Source organism: Anomaloglossus baeobatrachus, chromosome 9 (genome assembly GCF_048569485.1).
Source record: "Anomaloglossus baeobatrachus isolate aAnoBae1 chromosome 9, aAnoBae1.hap1, whole genome shotgun sequence".
In the NCBI taxonomy this organism is placed as follows: Eukaryota; Metazoa; Chordata; class Amphibia; order Anura; family Aromobatidae; genus Anomaloglossus; species Anomaloglossus baeobatrachus.
Window position 1 is genome coordinate 92,436,684 of NC_134361.1, and position 12,922 is coordinate 92,449,605.

At 43.7% G+C, this 12,922-nt stretch overlaps 2 protein-coding genes across 2 annotated transcripts in view; both read right to left on the minus strand.

The window, feature by feature from the left end:
* The window catches only part of LOC142251260 (ankyrin repeat and SOCS box protein 12-like), a 141,295-nt gene that overhangs the window by 53,562 nt on the left and 74,811 nt on the right, over positions 1-12,922 (minus strand). The window lies entirely within an intron of this gene.
* Positions 10,421-12,922, minus strand: part of MTMR8 (myotubularin related protein 8) — a 105,342-nt gene continuing 102,840 nt past the window's right edge. The window contains 1 exon segment of the mRNA XM_075323889.1: positions 10,421-12,921. Within this exon segment, the coding sequence (XP_075180004.1) occupies positions 12,815-12,921 (107 nt within the window). The 3' untranslated portion in view covers positions 10,421-12,814.

Sequence of the window (12,922 nt, forward strand, 5' to 3'; positions counted from 1 at the left end):
ATACAGCAGTCTGTTTTCTATGTGATGTATATACAGCAGCCTTAGTGTCTCTTAAGTGATGTGTATACAGAAGTCTGTGTCTCCTATGTGATGCATATACAGCAGCCTTAGTGTCTCCTATGTGATGTGTATACAGCAGTGTGTCCTATGTGATGTATACACAGTAGAATTAGTGTCTCCTATGTGATGTGTATACAGCGGTCTGTGTTACTTTTTAGTGCAAAAATGTTGTTTTGGCCCTAATTTTTAATTTTCACAGTGCACAATACAATTTGTTGTGCAATTTCTCCTAAGTATGCAGATACCCCATATGTGGTGGAAAACTACGGTTTGGGCGCAATGCAGGGTTCGGAAGGGAAGGAGTACTAATTGACTTTTTGAACTCAAAATGGCTGGAATAGGTAGTAGACGCCATGTTGCTTTGATGTGCGTAAACAGTGGAAATTCCCCACAAGTGACCACATTTTGAAAAACTAGACCCCTCAAGAAATATATCTAAATGTGTGGTGAGCATTTTGAAGCCCCAGGTGCTTCACACAATTTTATGTTGACCACTGAAAATAAAAAAAAAAATCACGTTTGTCCTACAAAAATTTTGCTTTAACCCCATTTTTTTCATTTTCACAATAGTAAAAGGAGAAAGTGGGCCATATAATTTGTTGTGCAATGTCTCCTGAGTACAGGGACACCTCTTATGTGGTGGAAAACTACTGTTTTGGCACATGGGCGGGCTCGGAAGGGATTGAGTGCTCTTTTGGCTGGAACAGATTGCAGATGCCATATCCCATTTGAAGATCCCGACATGTCAAAGTTATACAGCAATGTGATTCTTCACTAGCACAGCTCAACCAACAGAGTAATAAATTACAAGTCTCAGAAAATGTGGACACAAACCAAAATGTTTTTTTTCTTTTTAATCATCTGAATTTTTTTCACCTGCTTTAATGCGTCTTGGCATGCTTTCCACCAGCCTTTCACACTGCTTTTTGGTGACCTTATGCCGCTCCTGGTGCAAAAATTTAAGCAGTTCTTTGTTTGATGGCTTGTGAGTATCCATCTTCCTCTTGATTACATTCCAGAGGTTTTCAGTGGGGTTCAGGTCTGGAGATTGGACTGGCCATGACAGGGTTTTGATGTGGTGGTCCTTCATCCACACATTGATTTACCTAGCTGTGTGGCATGGCACATTGTTTTGCTGGAAAACCCAGTCCTCAGTGTTGGGGAACATTGCCCTAGCAAAAGGAAGCAACTGTTTCTCCAGGATAACCTTGTATGCAGCTCGATCCATACGTCCTTCACAAAGTTTAATCTGCCTAATTCCAGCCTTGCTGAAGCATCCCCAGATCATCACGATCCTTCACCAAATTTCACAGTTGGGTGCAAGACACTGTGGCTTGTACGCCTCTCCAGGTCTCCGTTTAACCATTAGACAACCAGGTGTTGGGCAAAGCTGAAAATTGGACTCATCAGAGATTACCTTACTCCAGTTCTCTATGGTCTAACTCTTATGGTCTTTGCCAAACTTCAGCCTGGCTCTCCTTTGCTTCTCACTGATCAAAGACTTTTTTTCTAGCTTTACATGACTTGAGCCCTGCCTCTAGGAGCCTGTTACAAACTGTTCTTGCCGTGCGCTTCACTCCAGCTGCCATTTACCATTCCTTTTGTAGGTCATATGATGTCATCCTGCAATTGCTGAGTGACATTCAAATAAGATAACGATCATCCCGGTCAGTGGAGAGTCGCTTTCGCCCTCTGCCGATCTGTAGCTTTGTTGACCCCAATGTCTGCTGCTTAACCTTGTAAATGGACTGCCATCTTAAAAATTTTAAGGATGGAGGCAACAGGATGCTCACTGTAACCCTCAGTAAAGTCAGAATTGAGCCCTTCTTTTCCTCACTTAAGATTTTTCTTTTGAACTACTTTGGCATGGTAAAAGTGATTTTTTCATTCCTATTACTTTTGGGATATTACTAGCACTTGTTTTGCAATCCAGCTTGTCCTATTGCAGGAGGATTGTGAAGAGTACAGCAGTGTTTTTAATACTTTCCCTCATTAAATAAGATTTGGTTCAGGTGATCACCTAATCAGAAGCACAGATAGGCTGCTTTCACACATCCGGCTTGAGCTGTGCGGCTCAATCCGGCTGTGCAAGCTATGCAACGGATGCGGTGAAAACACCGCATCCTTTGCATAAGTTTTTCCCATGCAGCCCGTCCAATTTTTGCAGCTTGCGGCATGCTACTGAGCATGCGCAGTGGCAAAAACCGCATGCGGCGGCCGGATGCGTTTTTTGCCGCATGTGGCCGCCATAGGCATTGAAAAATGCGCCGCATTGGCCGAATGCGGCACGATGCGTTTTTTTTGCCACACGAAAAAAACGTGCCAGGCAACGTTCCATCCGGCCGCCGCATCGGCTAAATCTGCCGCATGCGGCAAAAACCGGATGGAACGCAAGGCCATGCGGCACTAATTAAAGTCTATGCAGAAAAAACGCAACCGGCAAAAAAAAAAAACGGTTGCGATTTTCCTGCAAAGTGCCGGATTGTGCCGCATTGCAGAAACCGGAGGTGTGAAAGCAGCCTAAGTAGAATGAGGTGTACTCGGGTTGGAATTCAACTGACACTGGAATAGATTGGCTGTCAGACATGTAGAGAAGCTGCTTTTTATAAAACTGTGCAGGGGTCTCTTAATATATACAGCTCTGGCAAAAAAATATTTTTTTTTTTTTACTTAGTTCCTTATATGGAACATTAACTTTTTTTTAGTTTGATTGCCGGCATAATGTATTGCAATACACTAGCATTGCAATACATTATAGCTGTCAGTGAGACCCAAACAAGAAGTAGCTGGCTGATCCAGAGGTAGTAATCATGACCCGATCAGTCCCACATGATCACGTCTCTGAAATGCTGCGATTGCTATTGATCGTGGCATTTAGGGGGTTAAACAACCAGAGGCAGCGCAGGGACTGTCCCTGGCTGTGACAGCTGGCACCAATCGTATGTGTACAGCCCATGTGCCTTACGTGATCGCTATGACACACTCATACGTCATAGGTTAGGAACTTCTTCCCAACCATGACTTATGGATACATCATCGGTCGTGAAGGGATAAATATTAAAACTGCCCTGGTGATGTAGAGGGAATAATGTCACTAACGTTAATGGTCTATACTTGTGCTTATTTCTTGGTGCTGAAAAGTAAAAGAGGGGGAATAATGATTTATTATAGCGTGGTAGAACTATATTAGGAGGGCATTATATACAGTGGCATAATAAGGTCCTAATACAGTTTACTTTGGATGTGCCCAGTGTGTTACATGTGCAACATCTTTCATTTCTGATAAACTCCTTATACACAACTTAGCCAGCTGCACACTTTAGAAGTTATCCTAATTTCAACACTAAATGTCTATGGCAGATTGTAGATCAAGCAGTCCCTGTATAGTGATGAGCAAGCACTACTCCGCTCAGACCTCGTAACGAGCAGTCGGGCGCTCTAGACTCATGTACTATAATGGAAGTACCTGGAGAACGCAAGGATTTTTCCAGAATATCTTCCAGAAAACTGCTAGAGTCCTCCATTGGCTTCCACTATATTCGGTGCATGAGTTGAGCCCATCCGAGCGTCCGACTGCTCATTACAAGACCTGAGCATAGTAATACTCACTCATTACCAGTCCTGTGCTCTTCATGATGACACATAAATGTGTATACAAAGCACTGCATCGAATATGTATCCTGTATGGAGCACAGACAGGGCACTATGTGAACATGCACGAGATCAGCAGTAACAAGTAAATCAACTTGCTCTCTTGTAACCTTTATTTTTCTTCAGCCTGTGCACCAAAGATCCATTCTGTGAAAAGGAATCTGTCAGCAGATTTTTGCTGATTAACCTGAGGACAGCATGCTGTAGGGAGTTGAACAAGAAAATTTAACTTTGCCTCTTATCAGGCTGTGTGCTGTGGTTTACTTAACCTAAAGGCTTTATCACCTGGTGATTAACATTGCTGGATTACAACATCACGCGCACACACACACAGCAGTCTGGCACATCACTTCCTGTGATTGACACCTCACTGCCAATGTACAATGCTTATAGAGAGCCTGGTGTGGGCAGGGCAGCTCTACTACATGGTTAAATCTAAAAACTGTCAGATCAGCTGCACCGAGTAATCCAAGTGATACCTAGTTTGATTCAGAGTCTCTTTCCCTACATCATGCTGCTCTCAGATAAGGTAGCTCTGCTAACAGAATCCTTTTAACCCTTGTGTGGAATTTATGCTTTACCTAACCTACTACACAGTCAGCTCAGTCTTTCTTGCTCAGCATTGATTAGAGAGCACAGTGCAGCCCCTTCGTTATCTCAGCGATGAGTCCAGTGCTTATGAATGCCCTGCCCTATGATTTAAAGAAGCAGTCACGGAGGTCTGGCATTGCTGTGCTTTCCGTCTGTAACTATATGATGCACATACATTTTAGCAATGTTATCTTACTAAAAAGTGTGTCTTCTACTCAGAAAATTACAGTATTTTGTATGTAAACCTCTTTTCACATGGAATCAATGGTGCTCTAAAACTTATTTACTGCTCATATATACCGGAGCAGACTGTGCAATTGTATTTGCTTACGTGTATACATGAGTATAACAAAGACAAGGTAGTGTTATCCTCGATCAACAGAAAAAGGGTATTCTTGGGATGTGCAATTAAATTGTGATCAATGGGGATCTGTCTTCGAGGGACCTTCCTTTTTAAGGGACTGAAGTGGTCACTCTTGTACGGATACTATACTCATCCATGAGGCTGCGTCAGGCACTGCAGGATATTGCATGGATTAGAGTTGCTGTACTAGATACAAGGTCGCTCACACAGTGGCATAATGATCACTGTCGCAGTGATCGTGACCAGGCCCGGGGTTACAGGGGGCACGCCGACCCCAGCGCCTGTTTCAGCTGGATGTGCGGCCGAGGGTGCGTACCCAGCTGAAATATATTGCAGCAGAGACCCATCAGGACCTCGCACTGCACTGCGATGTGCCGGCCGCCGATTAAGGCTATGAATATTCACTGCTCCCCAGGCCCATAATCCAGGGTGTGTGGAACAGAGAATATGCTGGCACCCGGCAGTAAGTAGGCACACAGTGATGTCATGTGCTGCGCTGCTTACACGCTGGTCAGTTGCGACGTACCATCATCGGATGAGGACATTGGGGGAGCAGGGAGAAGGCAAGTATAAGTGTTTTTTTTTTTTCTTTTTTACTTTGTGCAGCACCCAGAGGTATCATATGTACTAGGAAGTGGCCAGGATGGGGACATAAACCAAGCTGGGGCCATGATGAGAACATGCATACCAGGCTGGGGCCAGGATAGGGATATATACCAGGCTGGGGCCAGGATAGGGAATAGGGATATATACCAGGCTGGGGCCAGGATAGGAATATATACCAGGCTGGGACCAGGATAGGGAATAGGGATATATACCAGGCTGGGGCCAGGATAGGGAATAGGGATATATACCAGGCTGGGGCCAGGATAGGAATATATACCAGGCTGGGGCCAGGATAGGGAATAGGGATATATACCAGGCTGGGGCCAGGATAGGGAATAGGGATATATACCAGGCTGGGGCCAGGATAGGGATATATACCAGGCTGGGGCCAGGATAGGAATATATACCAGGCTGGGGCCAGGATAGGAATATATACCAGGCTGGGGCCAGGATAGGAATATATACCAGGAGATACACATATATACACACACACACACACACAGTATATAGCCATGATGGGGGTCATACACCATTATGAAGCCATGATGTGGACATATACCAGGATGGGGCCATGATGGAGACACCACTGCTCATTCACATGGGGTTCTGTAGTGAAGTTCGGACCCTTTACACACTAATGACAAAGCCTTCACAGGCTTCTCTCAAGTAGACATTGCGATAAAATATTTAATATTTTAGGAATATTTAGTGAATAAACACAATTAAAACCACACCAAGTTTTTAAGAAAAGTGCTGAAAATTGTTTATTTTAGTTACGAAAGACAACAGTAACGTCCAAATGAAATGGATTTGGAATAGTCGAGTGCAAGGATGGATTAGAACAGTGCAATGATGTACAGTGCAGACATTCGGTACATGACAATTACAGCATTGGCATAAATAAAGCAACCGTTCCGCTACAGGAGCTAATCTATTAGGACGGGCATGACATGCACCAAGACAACACATTGACATTCTTTTGTTCGACTGTACACCTGGGCACTGATACCTAACAATCTTTTCTAGTCTGAAAACTGTTGAAAATGTGTTTAAACTTTTAATAGACCAGGTTAATAGTATAGAATATTATGCATGATCAGAAATATTCATTAAAATGAGTGGTCCAGTACTGGACAAACCTAGCTCACATCACTTAGTGGGCCCCAATTAACATCGTGATTAAGCAAGGGTGGTCCAATAGTGAGCAACCCTGTTAATGAATTGTGGAATATTCCATCCAATTAGCATTTGTACATGGCTGCAATCATCCCCTTAATCATGCTTAGTTACCCTCCTAGTCCATTGTACCCAGCCTGCCAGGTGATCCATTTCTGCAAACATTCAGTTGTGGGCACAATAAAGTAAAACGTGGCCCATATGAGCAGTCACCCGATCTCCGCAGGTAGATTCCTAGACAAGACTCATAGGAAATTACAGTGCAATTCACTATTCGCAGTGTAGATTGTGCAACATTATAGTTTCATATTATATAGCCCCTAGTTGCTAAAGAAAAAAAAGCAGCACCACTGCTTCTGGGACACTCAATGCGCTGTGAACTACTTCTCATCATATGTCAATTAAACAGAGCTTAGCCGCAATACCAGTCACTGCCCATACTCAGGAGTGGCAGTATTTTGTCAAAAAGGCAAATACTTTCTCTTTTCATTCAACTACTTTAATGTTTTAAAGACTTGTATATATAAAAAAAAAAAAATAAACTTAAAAAAGGGGTATTCTCATCTCCAAGATCCTATCCCATTATGTAGTAGGAATAATAATACTAAATAATAATAAATATCAGCAAACACCTCCAATTAGAAATGTAATATAGCTCTCCTGATTCACTGTCACTTACCTCATGTACAGGGAATTGCAGCTTAGGTATCCATGGTTATGACGACGAGCAACCAACTGTGACTATATGCGTGGTCGTAACCATGGATACCTAAGGCAACGCAATGCCCTGCACATGAGGTATGCGACAGGTAAATCAGGAGAAATATACTACATTCCTAATTGGAGGTATTTTCTAATATTTATTATTACTACATATTAGGTTTGGATCTTGGAGATGGGAATGACCCATTAACAGTCAGTGTGGCAGTTTACCATTATTTATTCAGTATGATACATTAGAATACATTGACAGATTTATAGAATGCCAATGAGGACGATAAAGCAACCAAAAAAAAGGGATCTCTGGGAGATTAAATTAGTGCAGTTTTTTTTTCAATTTTCCCCATATATCTTTATAAATCCTCCTAATACAAAATTGAATATTCAGGCTGTGTGTTGTATGGGGTATATACACAAGTGCATTATACATTAAACACCCACAAGTCCTGTACGGGTCAGGACGGGAGCCCATACCAAGACCAGTGTGTGTACGGGTCAGGACGTGAGCACACATACCAAGACCAGTGTGTGTACGGGTCAGGACGTGAGCCCATACCAAGACCAGTATGTGTACAGGTCAGGACATGATTCCCATACCAAGCCCAGTGTGTGTACGGGTCAGGACGTGAACACACATACCAAGACCAGTGTGTGTACGGGTCAGGACATGATTCCCATACCAAGACCAGTGTGTGTATGGGTCAGGACGTGAGCCCATACCAAGACCAGTGTGTGTACGGGCCAGGACATGATTCCCATACCAAGACCAGTGTGTGTATGGGTCAGGACGTGAGCCCATACAAAGACCAGTGTGTGTACGGGTCAGGACATGATCCCCATACCAAGACCAGTGTGTGTACGGGCCAGGACGTGAACACCCATACCAAGACCAGTGTGTGTATAGGTCAGGTCATGAACCCATAACCAAGACCAGTGTTTTCTGTGATCTCCAATTCCCTTGTATCCTCTGTATACCAGCACTCCCCCTGTATAAATGTCCGTTTTATGTAAGGCTAGTTTCACACATCCAGCTTTTCACTGGTTTGCCGGATTCGGTGCACGCCAGTACAGTGTATACAGTACAATGGCAGCGTGACACGTTCCGGGTCACATGCTCCGGTCACATGATAGCATGTGACCGGAGCTTGTCGCACTGCCATTGTACTGTATACACTGTACTGGCGTGCGCCAAATTCAGCGAAAAGCTGGATGTGTGAAACTAGCCTAAGTGGAGAGAGTATGTATGCTCCCAATTCCCAGAGAACTTATGCTGTGATATTGCTTGTAGGATGAAAACATTTCTACCCCATCAAGTCGTCCCAGTGAGACCCAAACACTACGGGACAACTGCATGCTTTCCGTTTATTAAAGGCCACTATATTACTACAATCCCAGGTCTAAAGATGCCACTACTTCTGTGATCAGTAACGTTTCGCTCACCCGCGGTTGTACAGCTCCTAGCAGCCGTCAGAGCCAGAGGCTGCAGATCACATTTTTACTTTGGGGTTCAGTATCTGTTGTGGCAAAACATTCATGAAAACAGAATAAAGCGCGTTCATTTTACGCCATGTAAACACGTTGGGCTTTGGGGTGTGTGATGCATACACACAGGCCCCTGTACACCTGATAAAGGCCAGGGCCACGTAGTTTAGGCCTTTGTTGTAGTGACAGGTGAATATATACATTTTTACCATGTACAGAGCCTACCAGGTATTTTGTGCTAGATCATTAGCTCCATTAGATAGTATAGGCTATACTCCCCTCTATACACATATTAATAAGCAGAGTCTGGCCATTTTTCAACATCCTTGTGTCCATTCTTCCATACGGCCTGTTCTGGGACCAGTCCCAGTGGTGTGTGACGACTGGCTCCATCTCACATTCTACATTTGATAATCAAAGTCAATAACAGACAGCCAAAACTTGACCGCGGTCTGTGCTCTGCTGTCCCAAGTATCATTCCACATCCATAGGATGGATCATCAATACGAGATCAGTGGGGGTCCGAGACCAGGAACCTCCCTCCACCAATCAGATGTTTACTCTGTCCACCTGCAAGCAATGCTCAGACCCCGCAGTAAACTGTGCCGTTGGAGCTCTCAGGGGCGGCTGATCAGCTCCTTTTGAAGTAAATGCCCACCATGCAATGTTTACTTCCCGCTGCCACAGAACCCCACACAGCTGATCGGTGGGGCTGACCGTGTTGGATATGCACAGGGTTTACGTTGGTGACTTATAGGTTAAGTCAACAATATCTAACTCCTCAAAAAACCCCTGAAGCTCCATCTGAAGTGACACAGACTACTTAGAACCACAAAAAGATGGAGAAAGATGGCCATAACACCCGTATTCTAGCAATCGGTGGGATTCTCACTGATGCCATCATTAGACATGCCTCTATGTCACCTCTGCACTCAAAAGGAGCCTTTCTACTATGCCACATTTCTAAAAGGTAACCCTGTCACTCCAATCATTTTGCCCAAACCACAGGTAGAATGAATAGGAGCCTGGATATACGAATACAGCCAGGTATGTTTTCTCTAACACGGAGGTTGAAGAGCCATGAACTATAGGAATAAATGTGACTAGTCTGGTGCCGTTGGTGGCTGGCGTCTCCTTGCACCGATCTAGGTGATTAACGGGTCTATCCTCAGTGCCTATATGTGAAAGGCCTGTCAAATCAACTGAATCGGTGCAGGAGAAGCTGTGTCAGACAAGTCTAGTCTACTCCTATAGTCCGTGACCAGTTAAAGGGAACCTGTCACCAGATTTGGCGACTATAAGCTGCGTCCACCACCAGTGGGCTCTTATATACAGCATGTTAGAATTCTGTATATAAGAGCCCAGGCCGCTCTGTAGAATGTAAAAATCACTTTAAAACATTCACCTAATGGGTGGTGTGGTGCAGACCGGTCAGATGGGTGTCTTTATTCTCCAAGTCCAGCGCCTCCTCTTTCAGCCATCTTTGTTCTCCTCCTTCTGAAGCCTGGGTGGTGCATGATGTGTCCTATGTCATGCAGACGAGCTGGCATTGAGGTCCTGTGCAGGCGCACTTTGATCTGCACTGAGCAGGGCGGATCAAAGTATTGTAGTGCACCTCCGCGGGACCTCAATGCCGACTAGTGTGGATGACATAGGACGCGTCATGCACCACCCAGGCTTCAGAAGAAGGAAAACAAAGATGGCTGAAAGAGGAGGCGCTGGACTTGGAGAATGGAGACACCCATCTGACTAGTCTGCACCGCCCCGTAGGAGAGTATTATAAAGTGATTTTTATGTTCTACAGATCGGCCTGGGCTCTTATATACAATATTCTGGCATGCTGCATATTAGAGACCACTGGTGGTGGCCGCAGCTTATAGTCACCGAATCTGGTGACAGGTTCCCTTTAAGAAAAACATACCTGGTTGCAATCGCCCAGCCAGCCCCAGACTCCTGTTACCCGTGGCTTGGGTAGCATGAATCAGGTGACAAATTTTCTTAAATCTTGTCAGTAAATTAACCAGAAAGCATTGCTGCTGTGGCAACATTTATTCCAAACAGATATTAATTGAATTAAACTAGTGAAAATAAATTAAAGAAATGCAAAAAAACACATTTTATAGCATTAGATCTAAGTTAATAGGACATTATTTCACTTTACAATGTGTAACAAAAAAAGTAAGTAAGTATGTAACACTAGAGATACTTAAACAGTATAACTTGTCATCTGGAAAACAAAAGGTGAATCTGACTGTCTAAATGGACAACTATATTGATTTCCATGGATGGAAAAGTCCCTGGATGGCGGAATCCCACATGAAAACCAGCAAGTGATGAAACCGCGAGGCCGCTGGCATCAGTCTCCCTGCAGTCATTTCATCACCACTGGGCTCCAGATGAAGGCTGGCTTCTATAAGCAGATCTTATTATACGCCTATATATTAAAGGGAACCTGTCACCAGTTTTGACTATAAGCTGTGGCCACCACCAGTGAGCCCTTATATACACACAGTATTCTAATATGATAGAGATTATATATATTATATATATATACATATATATACATACATACATACATACATAATATATATATATATATATATATATATATATATATATATATAAGCCCAGGCCACTCGGTATAATGTAAACATAACTTAGACTCACCTGCAGGGTGGTCCGGTCCAATGGGTGACGCTGTTCTCCGGTCCGGCATCTCCTGTCTGAGGCGATCACCATCCTCCTTCTTCTGAGGCCCATGTGCATGATGCGTCCTACATCATCCACACAGGCCGGCATTGCGGTCCTGCGCAGGCACACTATGATCTGTCCTGCTGAGGGCAAATCAAAGTGCGCCTGCGCAGAACAGCAATGCCGGCCAGTGTGGATGATGTAGAACAGGTCATCCATTATGCGCTGTGTAGGACAGAAATCGCAGCAGAGAGGAGGTGCCGTACCGGAGAGCAGCGACAGCCATCGGACAGGACCACCCTGCAGGTGAGTATAAAAAAGGTGTTTTCACACATTCTACAGAGCACCCTGGGCTCTTATATACAGCATTTCAGAATACTGTATACAAGGGCCCACTGGTGGTGGCCACAGCTTATAGTCACCAAATCTGGTGAACGGTTCCCTTTAAATACTGGGATTATAATAATCGTGTGCATGTAGGGGACGATCCTCCCCGTGCACAGACCCACATGTACAGGAAATGTCAGGTATTCTCATTGTCAGAGGTAACCATGATGCGTCACAGTATAAACATATATTTACATGTCTACAGAGCCACATAATGTAAAATTTGCACGACAATTTCCCCCAAAAAATATGAATGTAAACTAAATTCAGTCACCATCAGACCCGAAAATAATAAAAAGATACAAATGTACAATTTGTCTTTCCCTTTTGAGGGTCTTCTGTGTAGGCTATCAAAATTAACATACAAAATGGAATTAAATCAGAAAATGCCGTGGCTGAAAAACATTTGATAAATGGTAACAAGATTTAGCTTTTTGCATATTTAATAATGTTTGTCCTTTATTGCCCTAGTAAAAATCTGATGCATATAACAGTATAGAAACGAAGAATGGAGAAGCTTTGACCTTTACATTCCCATAAGAAGTGCTTTTGGATTCAACACCAAGAAATCCTAATGGTGCCGGGTAACAGTGCAATCAAACGAGTTCTGGAGTATTACCAGGGATGAGAGTAGAGGTATCTAATCAGAAATTCTGTGAATGGAAAAAGCTTGAGAAGTCCTTTGGTGTTTGATGCGTCAATTGCTCCCCGGACTCCTGGATAAATACTGCAAACGTATCGGCTTCAATAGCAATGTCAAGACCGAACGTATAAAGGTTGTGGCTCCTTTCTGCCATTATATCTAGAACTCAATGAGTATTATTGACCCTTCTCATGAATGGAGAACAGAACAAGGACGATGAGAACTGGTGATTCCTACGGAACCCATGGAAGATTTTGAGGTTCCCCCTTACTGCTCTGCAAATACTGCCCGATACCCAAATGACCTACCTGTGTTATCAATGATGTTGATGCCTATAGGCAAATTATTGTGGGCAAATGAAGTCTTAGAGATCATTTACACATCAGCCTGTCCATGATTCCGGTATCTGGCACCTACATGATCATAATGGCTTTATCTGCCCTTCAGTTGTTACGTGTTCCCTTTACTCCGTGATGATGACATGATCCAGTTTGTTCGCCCATCCCTAATGGTGGCTGTTGTGCTGCAAAGATATTGCCATTTCCACCTAT